This window comes from Pseudophryne corroboree, chromosome 8 (assembly GCF_028390025.1).
Source record: "Pseudophryne corroboree isolate aPseCor3 chromosome 8, aPseCor3.hap2, whole genome shotgun sequence".
Taxonomy (NCBI): Eukaryota; Metazoa; Chordata; class Amphibia; order Anura; family Myobatrachidae; genus Pseudophryne; species Pseudophryne corroboree.
This window is the reverse complement of record NC_086451.1, coordinates 137616257-137635827: the sequence shown is the minus strand read 5'-3', so window position 1 is coordinate 137635827 and position 19571 is coordinate 137616257. Positions and strand designations below refer to the sequence as shown.

The 19571-nt window shown below is 48.8% G+C and overlaps 2 protein-coding genes across 8 annotated transcripts in view; one reads left to right on the top strand and one right to left on the bottom strand.

Moving 5' to 3' along the window:
* The window catches only part of CSTF2 (cleavage stimulation factor subunit 2), a 265759-nt gene extending 253780 nt beyond the window's left edge, over positions 1–11979 (bottom strand). For both annotated transcript variants that reach the window (XM_063936957.1, XM_063936958.1), the window contains exons 1-2: positions 11727–11979; positions 11139–11217 (exon numbers count right to left, since the gene is read on the bottom strand). In XM_063936957.1, coding sequence (XP_063793027.1) covers positions 11139–11217; positions 11727–11784 — 137 coding nt within the window. In that variant the 5' untranslated portion in view covers positions 11785–11979. The remainder of the gene's footprint in view (positions 1–11138; positions 11218–11726) is intronic.
* Positions 11980–12020: 41 nt separating this feature from the next.
* TRMT12 (tRNA methyltransferase 12 homolog) overlaps positions 12021–19571 on the top strand; it is a 207657-nt gene continuing 200106 nt past the window's right edge. Inside the window, exons 1-2 of one of the 6 annotated variants that reach the window (XM_063936960.1) lie at positions 12021–12268; positions 12560–12670. In XM_063936960.1, the coding sequence (XP_063793030.1) occupies positions 12122–12268; positions 12560–12670 (258 nt within the window). In that variant the 5' untranslated portion in view covers positions 12021–12121. Of the gene's footprint in view, positions 12284–12310; positions 12336–12559; positions 12671–19571 lie in introns of those variants that run through there. The other 5 variants (XM_063936965.1, XM_063936961.1, XM_063936963.1 and 2 more) reach the window with 5 other exon arrangements.

The window sequence follows — 19571 nt, the reverse complement described above, 5'->3', positions numbered from 1 at the left end:
GTTTTTCCTGAATCAGAGGAATTAAATGATGTATGTGATGAAGCGTGGGTTAACCCAGATAGAAAAATGCTAATTTCAAAAAAGTTTTTAGCATTATACCCTTTCCCGCCAGAGGTTAGGGCGCGCTGGGAAACACCCCCTAGGGTGGATAAGGCGCTCACACGCTTATCGAAACAAGTGGCGTTACCGTCTCCTGATACGGCCGCCCTCAAGGATCCAGCTGATAGGAGGCTGGAAACTACCCTGAAAAGTATATACACTCATACTGGTGTTATACTGCGACCAGCCATCGCCTCAGCCTGGATATGCAGTGCTGGGGTCGTCTGGTTGGATTCCCTGACTGAAAATATTGATACCCTGGATAGGGACAGTATTTTATTGACTATAGAGCAATTAAAGGATGCTTTCCTTTATATGCGAGATGCGCAGAGAGATATTTGCACTCTGGCATCGAGAGTAAATGCGATGTCCATATCTGCCAGAAGGAGTTTATGGACGCGACAGTGGTCAGGTGATGCGGATTCCAAACGACATATGGAAGTATTGCCGTATAAAGGGGAGGAATTATTTGGCGTCGGTCTATCGGATCTGGTGGCTACGGCAACTGCCGGAAAATCCACTTTTTTACCTCAGACCCCCTCCCAACAGAAAAAGACACCGTCTTTTCAGCCGCAGTCCTTTCGTTCCTATAAGAACAAGCGGACAAAAGGACAGTCATATCTGCCTCGGGGCAGAGGAAGGGGTAAGAGAGGGCAGCAAGCAGCCCCTGCCCAGGAACAGAAGCCCTCCCAGGGTTCTGCAAAGCCCTCAGCATGACGCTGGGGCCTTACAAGCGGACTCAGGAACGGTGGGGGGTCGACTCAAGAATTTCAGCGCACAGTGGGCTTGCTCACAGGTGGACCCCTGGATTCTACAGGTAGTATCTCAGGGTTACAGGTTGGAATTCGAGAAGTCTCCCCCTCGCCGGTTCCTAAAGTCTGCTTTGCCAACGTCTCCCTCGGACAGGGCGACGGTATTGGAAGCCATTCACAAGCTGTTTGCTCAGCAGGTGATAGTCAAGGTACCCCTCCTACAACAGGGAAAGGGGTATTACTCCACGCTATTTGTGGTACCGAAGCCGGACGGCTCGGTAAGACCTATTCTAAATCTCAAATCTTTGAACCTGTACATACAAAAATTCAAGTTCAAGATGGAGTCACTCAGAGCAGTGATAGCGAATCTGGAAGAAGGGGACTTTATGGTGTCCCTGGACATAAAGGACGCTTACCTGCATGTCCCAATTTGCCCTTCACATCAAGGGTACCTCAGGTTCGTGGTGCAAAACTGTCATTATCAGTTTCAGACGCTGCCGTTTGGATTGTCCACGGCACCTCGGGTCTTTACCAAGGTAATGGCCGAAATGATGATCCTTCTACGAAGAAGAGGCGTATTAATTATCCCTTACTTGGACGATCTCCTGATAAGGGCAAGATCCAGAGAACAGCTGGAAGACGGAGTAGCACTAACCCAACTAGTGCTGCAACAACACGGGTGGATTCTGAATTTTCCAAAATCTCAGTTGACCCCGACGACACGTCTGCTGTTCCTGGGAATGATTCTGGACACGGTTCAGAAAAAGGTGTTTCTTCCGGAGGAAAAAGCCAGGGAGTTATCCGAACTTGTCAGGAACCTCCTAAAACCAGGGACAGTGTCTGTGCATCAATGCACAAGAGTCCTGGGAAAGATGGTGGCTTCTTACGAAGCGATTCCATTCGGCAGATTCCACGCACGAACTTTTCAGTGGGATCTGCTGGACAAATGGTCCGGATCGCATCTGCAGATGCATCAGCGGATAACCTTATCGCCACGGACAAGGGTGTCTCTTCTGTGGTGGTTGCAGAGTGCTCATCTGTTAGAGGGCCGCAGATTCGGCATACAGGACTGGGTCCTGGTGACCACGGATGCCAGTCTGAGAGGCTGGGGAGCGGTCACACAAGGAAGAAACTTCCAGGGAGTATGGTCAAGCCTGGAGATGTCTCTTCACATAAATATACTGGAGCTAAGAGCGATTTACAATGCTCTAAGTCTGGCAAAACCCCTGCTTCAGGGTCAGCCGGTGTTGATCCAGTCGGACAACATCACGGCAGTCGCCCACGTAAACAGACAGGGCGGCACAAGAAGCAGGACAGCAATGGCAGAAGCTGCAAGGATTCTTCGCTGGGCGGAAGATCATGTGATAGCACTGTCAGCAGTATTCATTCCGGGAGTGGACAACTGGAAAGCAGACTTCCTCAGCAGACACGATCTACACCCGGGAGAGTGGGGACTTCATCCAGAAGTCTTCCACATGATTGTGAACCGTTGGGAAAAACCAATGGTGGATATGATGGCGTCCCGCCTCAACAAAAAACTGGACAGGTATTGCGCCAGGTCAAGAGATCCTCAGGCAATAGCTGTGGACGCTCTGGTAACACCGTGGGTGTTCCAGTCAGTGTATGTGTTCCCTCCTCTGCCTCTCATACCAAAAGTACTGAGAATTATACGGCAAAAGGGAGTAAGAACGATACTAGTGGCTCCGGATTGGCCAAGAAGAACTTGGTACCCGGAACTTCAAGAGATGCTCACGGAGGATCCGTGGCCTCTACCTCTAAGACGGGACCTGCTTCAGCAGGGACCGTGTCTATTCCAAGACTTACCGTGGCTGCGTTTGACGGCATGGCGGTTGAACGCCGAATTCTAAAGGAAAAAGGCATTCCGGAAGAGGTCATTCCTACACTGGTAAAGGCCAGGAAGGAGGTGACTGCACAACATTATCACCGCATTTGGAGGAAATATGTTGCGTGGTGTGAGGCCAGGAAGTCCCCCACGGAGGAATTTCAACTGGGTCGATTCCTACATTTCCTGCAAACAGGATTGTCTATGGGCCTCAAATTGGGGTCCATTAAGGTTCAAATTTCGGCCCTGTCGATTTTCTTCCAGAAAGAATTGGCTTCAGTTCCTGAAGTCCAGACTTTCGTAAAAGGAGTACTACATATACAGCCCCCGGTTGTGCCCCCAGTGGCACCGTGGGATCTTAATGTAGTCTTGGATTTTCTAAAATCCCATTGGTTTGAGCCGCTCAAATCGGTGGAGATGAAGTATCTTACATGGAAAGTAACCATGCTACTGGCCCTGGCTTCAGCCAGGAGAGTATCAGAATTGGCGGCTTTATCATATAAGAGCCCATATCTGATTTTCCATACGGACAGGGCAGAACTGCGGACGCGTCCTCATTTTCTGCCTAAGGTGGTGTCAGCGTTTCACCTGAACCAGCCTATTGTGGTGCCTGCGGCTACTAACGAGTTGGAGGATTCCAAGTTGTTGGACGTGGTCCGGGCATTGAAAATATATATTTCAAGAACGGCTGGAGTCAGAAAGTCTGACTCACTGCTTATATTGTATGCACCCAACAAGATGGGTGCTCCTGCTTCTAAGCAGACGATTGCTCGTTGGATTTGTAGCACAATTCAACTTGCACATTCTGTGGCAGGTTTGCCACAACCTAAATCTGTCAAGGCCCATTCCACAAGGAAAGTGGGCTCATCCTGGGCGGCTGCCCGGGGAGTCTTGGCATTACAACTCTGCCGAGCTGCTACTTGGTCAGGGGCAAACACGTTTGCAAAATTCTACAAATTTGATACCCTGGCTGAGGAGGACCTTGAGTTCTCTCATTCGGTGCTGCAGAGTCATCCGCACTCTCCCGCCCGTTTGGGAGCTTTGGTATAATCCCCATGGTCCTGACGGAGTCCCCAGCATCCACTTAGGACGTTAGAGAAAATAAGAATTTACTTACCGATAATTCTATTTCTCGTAGTCCGTAGTGGATGCTGGGCGCCCATCCCAAGTGCGGATTGTCTGCAATACTTGTACATAGTTATTGTTACAAAAAAATCGGGTTGTTATTTGTTGTGAGCCGTCTGTTCAGAGGCTCCTACGTTTGTCATACTGTTAACTGGGTTCAGATCACAAGTTATACGGTGTGATTGGTGTGGCTGGTATGAGTCTTACCCGGGGTTCAATATCCTTCCTTATTGTGTACGCTCGTCCGGGCACAGTACCTAACTGAGGCTTGGAGGAGGGTCATAGGGGGAGGAGCCAGTACACACCATGTGATCCTAAAAGCTTACTTTTTGTGCCCTGTCTCCTGCGGAGCCGCTATTCCCCATGGTCCTGACGGAGTCCCCAGCATCCACTACGGACTACGAGAAATAGAATTATCGGTAAGTAAATTCTTATTTTTTCTGTTCTGTGTCCAGAACCATCCCCAGGAACAGTAAGCGTGTGGAAGGAACCAGCTGTGACTTTGGAATGTTTAGAATCCAGCCGTGCTGTTGTAGCACTTCCCGAGATAGTGCTACTCCGACCAACAACTGCTCCTTGGACCTCGCCTTTATAAGGAGATCGTCCAAGTACGGGATAATTAAAACTCCCTTTTTTCGAAGGAGTATCATCATTTCTGCCATTACCTTGGTAAACACCCTCGGTGCCGTGGACAGTCCAAACGGCAGTGTCTGGAATTGGTAATGGCAATCCTGTACCACAAATCTGAGGTACTCCTGGTGAGGAAGGTAAATGGGGACATGCAGGTAAGCATCCTTGATGTCCAGGGATACCATGTAATCCCCCTCGTCCAGGCTTGCAATAACCGCCCTGAGCGATTCCATCTTGAACTTGAATCTTTTTATGTATGTGTTCAAGGATTTCAAATTTAAAATGGGTCTCACCGAACCGTCCGGTTTCGGTACCACAAACATTGTGGAATAGTAACCCCGTCCTTGTTGAAGTAGGGGCACTTTGACTATCACCTGCTGGGAATACAGCTTGTGAATTGCCTCTAGCACAGCCTCCCTGCCCGAGGGAGTTGTCGGCAAGGCAGACTTGAGGAAACGGCGGGGGGGAAGACGCCTCGAATTCCAGCTTGTACCCCTGAGATACTACTTGAAGGATCCAGGGATCCACCTGTGAGCGAACCCACTGATCGCTGAAGTTTTTGAGGCGGCCCCCCACCGTACCTGGCTCCACCTGTGGAGCCCCACCGTCATGCGGCGGACTTGAAAGAAGCGGGGGAGGACTTTTGCTCCTGGGAACTGGCTGTATGCTGCAGCTTTTTCCCTCTACCTCTGCCTCTAGACAGAAAGGACCCGCCTTTTCCCCGTCTGTTTTTCTGTGGTCGAAAGGACTGTACCTGATAATACGGCGCTTTCTTAGGCTGTGAGGGGACATGGGGCAAAAATGCTGACTTCCCAGCTGTTGCTGTGGAAACTAGGTCTGAGAGACCATCCCCGAATAACTCCTCACCCTTATAAGGCAAAACTTCCATGTGCCTTTTTGAATCTGCATCCCCGGTCCACTGCCGAGTCCATAAGCCTCTCCTAGCAGAAATGGACAATGCACTTATTCTAGATGCCAGCCGGCAGATCTCCCTCTGTGCATCTCTCATGTATAAGACTGAGTCTTTTATATGCTCTACGGTTAGCAATATCGTGTCCCTGTCTAGGGTGTCAATATTTTCCGACAGGGAATCTGACCATGCAGCAGCAGCACTGCACATCCATGCTGAAGCAATAGCTGGTCTCAGTATAACACCTGTGTGTGTATATATAGACTTCAGTATAGCCTCCTGCTTTCTATCAGCAGGTTCCTTTAGGGCGGCCGTATCCGGAGACGGTAGTGCCACCTTTTTTGACAAATGTGTGAGCGCTTTATCCACCCAAGGGGGAGTTTCCCAACGTGACCTATCCTCTGGCGAGAAAGGGAACGCCATTAGTAACTTTTTAGAAATTACCAATTTTTTATCGGGGAAAGCCCACGCTTCTTCACACACTTCATTTAGTTCTTCAGATGGGGGAAAAACTATGGGTAGTTTTTTCTCCCCAAACATAATACCCTTTTTTGAGGTACCTGGGTTTATATCAGAAATGTGTAATACCTCTTTCATTGCCTCAATCATGCAACGAATGGCCCTAGTGGACATTAAATTAGACTCTTCGTCGTCGACACTGGTATCAGTATCCGTGTCGACATCTGTGTCTGCCATCTGAGGTAGTGGGCGCTTTAGAGCCCCTGATGGCCTTTGAGTCGTCTGGGCAGGCACGAGCTGAGAAGCCGGCTGTCCCGCATTTGGCATGTCGTCAAATTTTTTATGTAAGGAGTCGACACTTGCACGTAATTCCTTCCATAAGTCCATCCACTCAGGTGTCTGCCCCGCAGGGGGTGACATCACATTTATAGGCATCTGCTCTGCCTCCACATAAGCTTCCTCCTCAAACATGTCGACACAGTCGTACCGACACACCGCACACACACAGGGAATGCTCTTAACAGGAGACAGGACCCCACAAAAGCCCTTTGGGGAGACAGAGAGAGAGAGTATGCCAGCACACACCAGAGCGCTATATAATGCAGGGACTAACTGAATTATGTCCCCTTATAGCTGCTATAAGTTATACTGCGCCTAAATTTAGTGCCCCCCCTCTCTTTTTTACCCTTTCTGTAGTGCAGACTGCAGGGGAGAGCCAGGGAGCTTCCTTCCAGCGGAACTGTGAAGGAGAAATGGCGCCAGTGTGCTGAGGGAGATAGCTCCGCCCCTTTTTCGGCTGACTTTTCTCCCGCTTTTTTATGGATTCTGGCAGGGGTAATTATCACATATATAGCCTCTGGGGCTATATATTGTGATTATTTTGCCAGCCAAGGTGTTTTTATTGCTGCTCAGGGCGCCCCCCCCCCCCCCCCCCCAGGGCCCTGCACCCTCAGTGACCGGAGTGTGAAGTGTGTATGAGGAGCAATGGCGCACAGCTGCAGTGCTGTGCGCTACCTTGGTGAAGACTGAAGTCTTCTGCCGCCGATTTTCCGGACCAACTTCATGCTTCTGGCTCTGTAAGGGGGACGGCGGCGCGGCTCCGGGAACGAACACCAAGGACGGGTCCTGCGGTCGATCCCTCTGGAGCTAATGGTGTCCAGTAGCCTAAGAAGCCCAAGCTAGCTGCAAGCAGGTAGGTTCGCTTCTTCTCCCCTTAGTCCCTCGTTGCAGTGAGCCTGTTGCCAGCAGATCTCACTGAAAATAAAAAAACCTAACATATACTTTCTTTCTAGGAGCTCAGGAGAGCCCCTAGTGTGCATCCAGCTCGGCCGGGCACAGAAATCTAACTGAGGTCTGGAGGAGGGGCATAGAGGGAGGAGCCAGTGCACACCAGATAGTACCTAATCTTTCTTTTAGAGTGCCCAGTCTCCTGCGGAGCCCGTCTATTCCCCATGGTCCTTACGGAGTTCCCAGCATCCACTAGGACGTCAGAGAAATAGAATTTTAGTTACCTACCGATAAATCATTTTCTTGTAGTCCAGAAGGGATACTGGGGTCACTTAGTACGATGCGTATAGATGGGGGTCCAAAGGAGCCAGTGCACTTTAAATTTCTTTAACTGGGTGTGCTGGCTCCTATGCTCTATGCCCCCTCCCACAGACATTCTGGGTAAAACTGTGCCCGAAGGAGAATGGACATACTTGAGAGAAGGAAGGAACACAAACAAGGAGTGGCGAGATACACGTACCAGCACACCACAACATAAACTGACCAGCAACAAAACAGCTAAACTTGTATATAAGAAAAACCCGCAGAAAAGTCAACGCACTGGAGGCGGGGCAGAATTAGCCTCAATGAAGTGCCCGCAGCCGGCGGCATTATGCAAGACAGCCAGGTACTACAGTGAGTCAGCTTGACTCATTATAGTGCGCTGGTAGGTGTCCGCATCGCTGAGGGAGGAGGTGAGGCTGTCCAGCCGGAGGAATGTATCTTTCCCCTTCTCCATCCCCCAGCATAATTGGACGCTTTGTGCCTCCTGGATGGCTGGATCCACCCCTGGGACCAGCCACCCTATCGAGTACACAGCGCTATTCACGTCTGGCCAAGGAGGATCCGAGTACTATGCTAAATGGAAACCACCACGGTGGCTGCAGCCTGTGTATCGCGGTAGCTGCAGGCAGCCACGGAGGATGTAGCGAGGGGGTAGGGAAAGCACTAAGCCTGGCCCAGTCAGTCTGCTCTGCCGTGTCTGCCCCTAATACATGCAGGTCATGCCACGATTCATGGGTAATTAGGGGGCGGGGCTTAACGCAATGAACTGCCCGCCCCCATCAGAGACCTGTGCCTGAGCTGCTGTAGTTCATAGTGTATCTCATGCTGCCCCCCCCCTCTCTCACACAGACACTCACTGTCTTGTTCCTCTATATCTAACTCGGTCATGCTCCACTCTCCCTGACAATCTCTCATGTGCCTCTTCCTCTCTCCCTGACACTCATGTGCCTCTCCCTATCTCCCCGACTCTCTCTCAAGTGCATCTCCCTGACACTGTTTTGCTCCTCTCTCATGTGCCTCTACCTCTCTCATGCAGCTCTCCCTCCCTCTCCCTGACACTCTGTCTTGCTCCTCTCTCTCCCTGACACTCATGTGCCTCTCCCTCTCTCTTCCTGACACACACTCTCATGCTCCTCTCCATTTCTCTCCGACACACTCTCATGCTCCTCTCCATCTCTCTCCGACACACTCTCTCGTGCTCCTCTCCATCTCTCTGACACACTCTCTCGTGCTCCTCTCCATCTCTCTCCGACACACTCTCTCATGCTCCTCTCCATCTCTCCCTGACACCCTCTTAAATGCCCCTCTCTCTCCCTGATTCTCTTTCTTACTCCCCTCTCTCTCTCCCTTTCTCTCTGACACACTCACTTGCTTCCCTCCCTCTCTCTGTAACACCCTCCAGTGATCACAAAATACGCGTTATAGCGCATTGACCCAGTTTTTAAAAATGAGTGGGTCCTGCAGGACGCGCTGATGCCTGCGTTCTCTGTGTCAGCCAGTAAGAATTCACTGACCTGCTCCACTTGTCTGATACACTGACAGCAGCCAACCGCATAGGAGCGGCCTGACCCCACTGCCTCACAGTAACAACCCACGCAGCAGCAGAAGCTAGCGTACCTCCTGGACAGCAGAATGTCTGTCTTCAGCCTTCAACCTCTCCCTGTGACAGAGTCACGTACAGAGCCGTCTCACGAGTCCCAAAATGAGCATCTGCTGAGCACTGGACATCACCTCCTAGATACCGGCCGTCACCCGTCCTACAAACCCAGCGCTTCAGCATACTTTCCTTGGCTGCAGCTCCGCTGACCAGGATGCCATCATTGGAGAGTGCCCACACACAGCCGCGGTTACTTCCTCAGCCTTACTTCCCGCATCTGGTAAGATGTGTATAGTACTATAGGGGTGCTGTCATATACGCCCACAGTCCCCGCTGCCAGCCACACACGTGTAGAGGTCATGTCTCCGGTGCCTCAGCAGCTATCTACCCTTACCCTACCCCCAGTACTTCCTGCCTCTAACCCTCTCCTTGCCCCCCTGCACTGTCCCACCTATCCACTGCCCGCAGTATCTACCCATGCTGTCTCTCTAGCCCAAGCACTTCCTGCACCTAACCCCCTCCTTGCCCCCAGTACTGCCCCAGCTACCCCCTACCCACAGTATCTACCCATGCCCCTTTTCTATCCACAGTATCTATCCATGCCCCCTCCCTACCAGTACTTCTGCCCCTAACCCCCCCCATGTTCTCCAGTACTGCCCCAGCTGCTATCTACCCAAGCCGCACCCCTACCCCCCGTACTGCCTGCCCCTAACCCCCTCCTTGCCACCCTGTACCACCCCAGCTATCTACCCATGCCTACTCAATACCCCCAATACTACCAGCCCCTAACCCCCTCCATGCCCCCACTACTGCCCTAGATGCTAGCTAGCCATGCCTCTATTCTACCCCAAGTACTTCCTGCCCCTAAATCCCTCCTTGCCCCCAGTACATCCACAGCTGCTGTCTACAATTAACCCCTAACTACTCCCAGCACTGCCTGCCACTAGCCACTCCAACACTGTTTCAACTGCTGTCTGAACTTACCCTCTCCCTACCCCCAGCGCTGCCTGCCTTTACAGCCCCCCTCTACTCCCAGCTCTGTCCCAACTTCTCCCTGCTTCTGCCCCAACTGCTACTTGCTTTTTTACCCCTATATCCTAAATGCCACCTGGGCCCCGCACAGTTCCAACTGCAGCCTTCCCTCACCCCTCATAAAGAGTGATGGGACCTACAAACAGCGGAGTAGGACCCCAATTTTTTATAGTGAGGGATCCCTAGGACCCACTTTTTTTTTTCCGCTCAGCACGATCACTGAGGAACAATGCTTTACTTGGTACTCTTATTTCCATGAATCGCCGAGTGTACTTTGTATGATTTAATGTGATTAATCTACATACATTTAGATATTATATTATTATTATTAATATTATTATTATTATTATTATTATTATTAATAATAATAATAATTTAAAAAAAATGGTTTTATTGTTGGTTAATTAAGGTCTCTAATACATAGCAGTGTTTCACAGTATTATACTATGCTGAAGTAAAAAAAAAAAAATTGAGATGGCTTAAAACAAAACCTGGTTAAAATGAAAAAGTTGGAAGCAGCACTTAAAGGACTCAATTTTTTGTGGTGATTGTGGTCTTGCAAGTGCAAATTAAAAGGACACACCTTTGAACAAATAAATAAAAGTGATTGGATATCAACAGGAAAGCATTTTCAACCACACAGCAGTGAGCTGCATTGGGGACCAGTGATACCATAGAGAACATAAACAAGCAGGGGTGACTACCCCAGGACCAATCATAACTCCAACCTAAATGTCTCTTTAGCAGATGGTGTTACAGCTTTGCAAAGCAGTTACATACATATGTCTGCACCTTCCCAATTTCGCAGGACAGTCCCGTTTTTTGGGTAATGTCCCACTGCCCTACACGTGAGCCAAAGTGTCCCTGTCCCACAGGCAGGGGTACATGTCTGTCACCGCTGGTCTGAGCAGCCGTGAATGGATAACATGTGTGTCATTCGCTGGGGTTCAGACACCGGAATCCCGACACCATCTGCTAGACAGTCGGTTGGAGTCCGGAACTGGAGTTGTGATACATAGTAATACTCCCAAAATGCCATACTCCACTGCATTATAATGTCTTCAGGTATGCACTTACCAGTCACGTAACCCTATCTCGCACTTCTGAGAGTTACCAGTGTCTGATTCCTGAAGAGCTTACCTGAAACTAACCACAGGTCCGACTTCAGAAAATATATCTTTCAGCTGCTCCTCTGTAGCTTCATAGGGAATGTTCCCAACTGCAAAGAGAGCAGATCATCAGGGTGGGGAACTGTGGGGCAGATGTATTAACCTGGAGAAGGCATAAGGAAGTGATAAACCAGTGATATGTGCAAGATGATAAACACACCAGCCAATCAGCTCCTAACTGTTAATTTACATATTGGACCTGATTGGCTGGTGTGTTTATCACCTTGCACATATCACTGGTTTATCACTTCCGTATCCCTTCTCCAGGTTAATACATCTGCCCCTGTGTCTGTTATATAATAATAATAATAATAATAAATCATCAACAATACTATTATACACACACACAGTTTATAATCACTCCTCTCTCCATAAGTATAAAATCATTTACTCCACTGAACCTGTAGGAATACCCTGAAACACTACACGCCACTGTCAGGCCAGTAGAACATAACGGTCAGACACTCTGCACAGTGTAATAGCTGCGTAGGAAAACCAGTGTGCTCAGCAGGCACACCTCGGCAAAACAGCCCTGCCATATGTTATGCACTTTTCTCACCGAACACGGATCTTAAAGATCTATCCACCGCGGGGTCCCGCACACCAAGCCCAGCCATTGTAACACATCTACTCTGATCCGACCAAGAAATGCTTCCCTCTCCAATAATAACAACTTCCGGTACGCCACGTTTATTCTTCCGACACCTTTTTCCGGTATTCTCCGGGAGAAAGGTTCCCCCTACTACTGTGGAACGCACCACCCACAGAGGTGGGCTCAGCGTGTCCTTCCTATCAGTGTGTTTCTGGGGGAGGAGCTACTATCATCCACGCCGCCACCAACTACTACCTTTAGTAACGGTGGCGAGCGAAGCGGAGCGAGGGCACATTTCGGGTACCCTGTTCGGCCGTGACTCCTCCCCCTGGTGACGTGGCTCCGCCTACTGGCGACGTCACATGTCCCCTACCCAACTTGGATTTAGAACCAACCGTTTTTTTTGTGTGGGCAGAGCGGGCGCGCCATCCCGATTGCAGGGAGGCTCAGTGACAATCAGGGTTCTATTTCCTGCGGCTGTGCAGGTTAGGGGTTTTACGGCTTTGAGGGTAATAAATGATTAGGTAAAGATGATTAGGGAAATGTGATCAGAGTGGGGGACACAGATATTTAGTGGTTGGCTGCTTAACAGCTTATTATGATGATGCTTGATTTATTATTATCTATATTTAATAATATTCTTTAATATCTATCTCTTAACTGTTGGGATTTGAGTAAACTGTACAGTTTTAATGTCGACATTCCAAACACTTCAGCACAGATCATTATAATCACTGGTGGACTGCACCTCTATATGACTAGAATACCTCATACTCTTTATCTTGCTGATGTTCCTTTAGGTACGCGTTTTAACTCCTCAGTGGCTGGCGGTTAGACATGGAGTCAGGTGGAGATCGTGCACCCGGGGTTCCTGCCCTTGTTACCGAATCCGCTTTCTCACAGAGATACAGGTATTAAACTAAGCACAGGAAAGCATCTGAGAGACCCGTGGCTGTATTTAATTACTTTGTCTCCAGAACAACATCCCTAATAATGCCCATTTCATTATTTATTTAAGCTTGGCGGTGTGTTTGTGTAGATGGGAATACATTTACAATACACAAATTACCTTAATATATGTTTAAACTCCTAAAATATATGTAACTACTGCACTCCTCGCCATACCCAGAAATGGGGTGTGTACACCTGCACTAACCACCCCCAGGCTGGGGTGCAATGGCCTGTGATCACATTGCTTAATAATATTACACCCAGAGCCCAGCACTCACCTTAGTAAGTTCATTCACCTCAATACATCAGAACATAAATAAATGATGGGGTTTTAATTCATGGATTGTACAATGCATTTAAGCTTGCAGCCCGACTTCACGGGACCCCATCTCACTGCATGTCCTACTCTAGCACCTTGACTTTTAAAACCTGGCCATTGCTATCACATCCGAGACAAATTAAAATTGTGCTTCCAGGTTTTTATATATATATATATATATATATATATATCAGTGATTTTTGGTGTAATCACATACTGTGTATTTTTAAATTGTGTGTTATGAGCATACATACCTCTCACTGCAAAGGAGGCCGAAATGCAGGGGTTGTGATGATGCAGTTCACATCATCATGTTGCAAAGGGATGGGACATTGAAAAGAAACAGGTCAGAAAACATTAGTGCTAAACAATTGTTCAGAAACACCAGTGGTTTCCAGTGTTTCTTCTTAACAAAATTCCGAACAAGGGATTTGAACACAAAACCTCTTATACGATATCCATACTCTAACTATTAGTCATTGTGTGCTTTATGTGCAACTTCTCATTCAGTTAAATACTCCTGTATTTAAAACGGGATCCGGTCTGAAGATCGACAGTGTCTAGGTCGACATGTTCTAGGTCGACAGGTCAAAAGGTCGACATGAGTTTTTAACATATTTTTTTTGAACTTTTTCATACTCAACGATCCACACGGACTACGATTGGGAATAGTAACCTGTGCCGAGCGCAGCGAGGGGACATGGTGCACTAATTGGGCTTCCCGGTCGCTGAAAAAAACATGAAAAACTCATGTCAACCTTTTGACCTGTCGACCTAGTGCCTGTCGACCTATAATGGGCGACCTAAATATTGTCGACCTAATGATCCACACCCGTTTAAAACACACACATCTCAGCATACCACAGATCTCAACTAACGCATGATCTGTTTGCTCCTGCATAGGAAGCATGGTAATAGTTGCAGTGGTCAGTTTAAAACATTGCAGCTATTGTTTAAACTGACCATTACAACTAGCTTCATATACTTTGCATTACCAGGCTTCATATGCAGTAACAAATAGGTCCACGTTTTAGTTATCTGGTACTTAAGGTTAATAGTCAGATGCTCTGAAACTGATCTTTTGTTTTCAACTTCAAGCATGTGAAATCTTTCAGACCATCATTTTGCAATAACATTTAAATCTTACCATTGTATGGTAATTAATTACCAATGGTCTGGGGACGATTCTCTCTAGTTTGCAGATGAAACATTACATTTCTTTTGATTCTACCAGTACTCTGAATGTATGGAGATAAGATATGTCTCACTACCTATTGCAGTACTGCAAAATTGTTTAAATTATGATCACTTAGTATACGAATCCAGTTAAGATCTTTTGAATTGCTCAGACCATCATATTTTCTCATACGTCCTAGAGGATGCTGGAGACACTTCAAGAACCATGGGGTATAGACGGGATCCCTAGGAGACATGGGCACTTTAAGACTTTCAAATGGTGTGACCTGGTTCCTCCCTCTATGCCCCTCCTCCAGACTCCAGTTTTAGATCTGTGCCCAGTGAGACTGGATGCACTCTGAGGAGCTCTACTGAGTTTCTCTGAAAAGACTTTGTTAGGTTTTTTATTTTCAGGGAGAACTGCTGGCAACAGTCTCCCTGCAATCGTGGGACTTAGGGGAGAGAAGTCAGACCTACTTCTGTGAGTTTCAAGGCTCTGCTTCTTTGGCTACAGGATACTATTAGCTCCTGAGGGTTTGAACGCTAGGTACGCCTAGATGCTCGTTCCCAGAGCCCGCCGTCACCCCCCTTGCAGAGTCAGAAGACAGGTGAGTAGAAGAAGATCAGAAGACTTCAGTGACGGCTTTGAGGTACCGCACTGCGCGCCATGCTCCCACACACAGCGGCACTACAGGGCGCGGGGCGGGCGCCCAGGGCAGCATATATACCTCATATATTCTAACTGGTAACAGCGGACTGAGTGCCTGGGCACTGTCCGGACCCCCGCCAGTGTAAATATCAGTGACAAAAAGCGGGATGGAGCACGCAATTGGGGCGGACCTTCCTCCTCACAACCCACAGCTGGGCTGTAAAAACACTTGGTTTGGCAAAAGGGGCATACAAACACACTGTCCTACCCCCACCAGTGAAATTAATTATTTAATTAATTATTTACTTCAGAGCGGTAGAAGCTCGCCATTGTGGGGGCGGGACTTCTTCCTCACTAAGCCAGCACACTACTCAGCGCCATATTTCTCCTCAGGAGAAACGCTGGTCTTCCCTTCACTACTGACTAGTATCAGGGGGCAAAAAGGGGAGTGGGGGACATTGATAAAGCTGATTATCTTTACAGGAATGAGAGCTATACCTTAAACATACCTTAAATACACTTTAAATCCTTAGCCGCTTAATTCACACTCTACGCACCTTTTACGCTATTAGCGTACAGAGTCCCGTACAGTGTATGGACTTTGCGTACACACGCCGCGCTGACGGTACAAAGTACTCACAGCGCGTACACACCCAGAGATACACTTTAAATCTTCTAATGCAATGCAATAATAATACACTTTAAACCAGGGGTGGGGAACCTCCAGCCTGCGGGCCGTATAAGGCCCGCAAAGCCGTTTGCTCCGGCCCAGCCGCTTCTCCCAGTGAGACACGCCGCCGCTCAGTCCGGCAGCAGCGTGTCTCAGCTGTCAGTGTCAGGACAGGGAGGAGAGCGCGGCGGCGGCGTGTAGAACTTGAAACCAGCCGCCGGTTCGTGAGCCAATCAGGAGCCGCGGCTGCCGGTCCGCAAGCTCTGATTGGCTCTCGAACCGGCGGCTGGTTTCAAGTCCTACACGCCGCCGCGCTCTCCTCCGTGCCCCGCCGAAAGGAGCGGTAAGTAGCACGGGGGAAGGGGGGGGGGGCACTGTGGGGGCATCTGTACACCTGGCACTGTGGGGGGCATTTGTATACCTGGCACTGTGGAGGGCATCTGTATACCTGGCACTGTGGGGGCATCTGTATACCTGGCACTGTGGGTGGCATCTGTATACCTGGCACTGTGGGGGGCATCTGTATACCTGGCACTGTGGGGGCATCTGTATACCTGGCACTGTGGGGGCATCTGTATGCCTGGCACTGTGAGGGGCATTTGTATACCTGGCACTGTGAGGGGCATCTGTATACCTGGCACTGTGGGGTCATCTGTATACCTGGCACTGTGGGGTCATCTGTATACCTGGCACTGTGGGGGCATCTGTATACCTGGCACTGTGGGGATATCTGTATACCTGGCACTGTGAGGGGCATTTGTATACCTGGCACTGTGAGGGGCATCTGTATACCTGGCACTGTGAGGGGCATCTGTATACCTGGCACTGTGGGGGCATCTGTATACCTGGCACATTTCTCACAGGCAGGTCACAGAGAGTATCAGCTGGATTATACTCATCACCACCATTGCCATGTGGTGTCCCACAAGGTTCTATACTATCCCCCATGCTTTTTGCAGTATACATGCTCCCATTGGGCGAAATAATCAGGCGCCATGGCCTGGTCTACCACTGCTATGCAGATGATACACAACTGTACTTGTCCTTTGCTCCGGGCACTGATAACCCAATAGCAACCCTAAATGGCTGTCTAACTGAGCTACGGGAGTGGATGAGCGCCAGTTGGCTGCGACTGAACCCGGATAAAACAGAGGTCCTTATGATACGACTGCAACATCAAAGGACAAGACTGCAGCATAGCCAACCAACTGGACTTACACTCAGTGATTCAGAATTACAGACCAGTGATCGTGTGCGGAATCTTGGCGTTGTCCTGGATGGTGGCTTGACACTTAAACATCAGATATCAGCCACAATCAAATCCTCATTCTTTCACCTGAGGAACATAGCCAGAATCAAGCACTTAATTCCCTCAGATGATATGCCAGAAGTCATACATGCATTTGTATCATCTCGATTAGACTACTGTAATGCCCTCTACCTTGGTCTCCCAGCAAAAGAATTGCAACGCTTACAGCTGGTGCAAAACACAGCTGCCAGGCTGTTAACCAACCAGCCCCGTTCTAGCCACATAACACCCATCCTCTACTCCCTTCACTGGCTGCCTGTACGATGGCGAATCATCTTCAAGATTGGCTTACTGAGTTTCAAAGCATTACATGACCAGGGCCCAAGGTACCTGAAACAGCTTTTGACCCCATACTGCCCCACTCGATTACTGCGATCTGTAGATGAAGGACTTTCAGCAGTACCTAGAATCTACCGTAATTCATCTGGGGGTCGAGCTTTTAGTCATGCTGCTCCGACTCTATGGAACTCACTTCCCCGCACAGTGCGAGAGGCTCCAACTATAGAATCCTTCAAAAGTAGACTCAAGACTTTCCTGTTTACTCAAGCATTTCCATAGTGTCCCTTTTAGTATCTTCATGCTTCTGTATTTTATGAAAATGTACTTCATTATTTTCTGTACTATATTATGCTATGTATCTGTTAAGCGCCTTGAGTCCTATTGGAGAAAGAGCGCTATATAAATAAAATTATTATTATTATTATTATTATTTCTCTAACGTCCTAGTGGATGCTGGGGACTCCGTCAGGACCATGGGGAATAGCGGCTCCGCAGGAGACAGGGCACAAAAGCAAGCTTTTAGGATCACATGGTGTGTACTGGCTCCTCCCCCTATGACCCTCCTCCAAGCCTCAGTTAGGTTTTTGTGCCCGTCCGAGAAGGGTGCAATCTAGGTGGCTCTCTTAAAGAGTTGCTTAGAAAAAGTTTTTAGGTTCTTTATTTTCAGTGAGTCCTGCTGGCAACAGGCTCACTGCATCGAGGGACTTAGGGGAGAGAATTTCAACTCACCTGCGTGCAGGATGGATTGGATTCTTAGGCTACTGGACACCATTAGCTTCAGAGGGAGTCGGAACACAGGTCTCGCCCTGGGGTTCGTCCCGGAGCCGCGCCGCCGACCCCCTTGCAGATGCTGAAGATTGAAGAGGTCCGGAACCAGGCGGCAGAAGACTTTTCAGTCTTCCTCAGGTAGCGCACAGCACTGCAGCTGTGCGCCATTGTCTGTCAGCACACTTCCCACAGCGATCACGGAGGGTGCAGGGCGCGGGGGGGGGGCGCCCTGGCAGCAATGTAGAATACCTGTATGGCGAAAAATACATCACATATAGCCCTTGAGGCTATATGGATGTATTTAACCCCTGCCAGACTTCACAATCTCCGGAGAAGAAGCCCGCCGAAAAGGGGGCGGGGCCTATTCTCCTCAGCACACAGCGCCATTTTCCCTCACAGAAAGGCTAAGGGGAAGGCTCCCAGGCTCTCCCCTGCACTGCACTACAGAAACAGGGTTAAAACAGAGAGGGGGGGCACTGATTTGGCGATATACATATATATTAAATGCTATATGGGAGGAACACTTATATAAGGGTTGTCCCTGTATAATTATAGCATTTTGGTGTGTGCTGGCAAACTCTCCCTCTGTCTCCCCAAAGGGCTAGTGGGTCCTGTCCTCTATCAGAGCATTCCCTATGTGTGTGCTGTATGTCGGTACGTGTGTGTCGACATGTATGAGGAAAATGTTGGTGAGGAGGCGGAGCAAATTGCCTGTAATGGTGATGTCACTCTCTAGGGAGTCGACACCGGAATGGATGGCTTACTTATGGAATTACGTGATAATGTCAACACGCTGCAAGTGGGTTGACGACATGAGACGGCCGGCGAACAAATTAGTACCGGTCCAGGCGTCTCAGACACCGTCAGGGGCTTGTAAAAACGCCCATTTACCTCAGTCGGTCGACATAGACCCAGACACGGACACTGATTTCAGTGTCGACGGTGAAGAAACAAACGTATTTTCCTTTAGGGCCACACGTTAAGGGCAATGAAGGAGGTGTTACATATTTCTGATACTCCAAGTACCACAAAGAAGGGTATTATGTGTGAGGTGAAAAAACTACCTGTAGTTTTTCCTGAATCAGATAAATTAAATGAAGTGTGTGATGATGCGTGGGTTTCCCCCGATAGAAAATTATTGGCGGTATACCCTTTCCCGCCAGAAGTTAAGGCGCATTGGGAAACACCCCTCAGGGTGGATAAGGCGCTCACATGCTTATCAGAAAAATATCCTAAAAAGTATACACACACATGCTGGTGTTATACTGTGACCAGCGATCGCCTCAGCCTGGATGTGCAGAGCTGAGGTGGCTTGGTCGGATTCCCTGACTAAAAATATTGATACCCTTGACAGGGACAGTATTTTATTGACTATAGAGCATTTAAAGGATGCATTTCTATATATACGAGATGCGCAGAGGGATATTTGCACTCTGGCATCAAGAGTAAATGCGATGTCCATATCTGCAAGAAGATGTTTATGGACACGACAGTGGTCAGGGGATGCAGATTCCGAACGGCACAAAGATGTATTGCCGTATAAAAGGGGAGGAGTTATTTGGGGTCGGTCCATGGGACCTGGTGGCCACGGCAACTGCTGGAAGATCCACCGTTTTTTACCCTAAGTCACATCTCTGCAGAAAAAGACACCGTCTTTTCAGCCTCAGTCTTTTCGTCCCTATAAGATATCT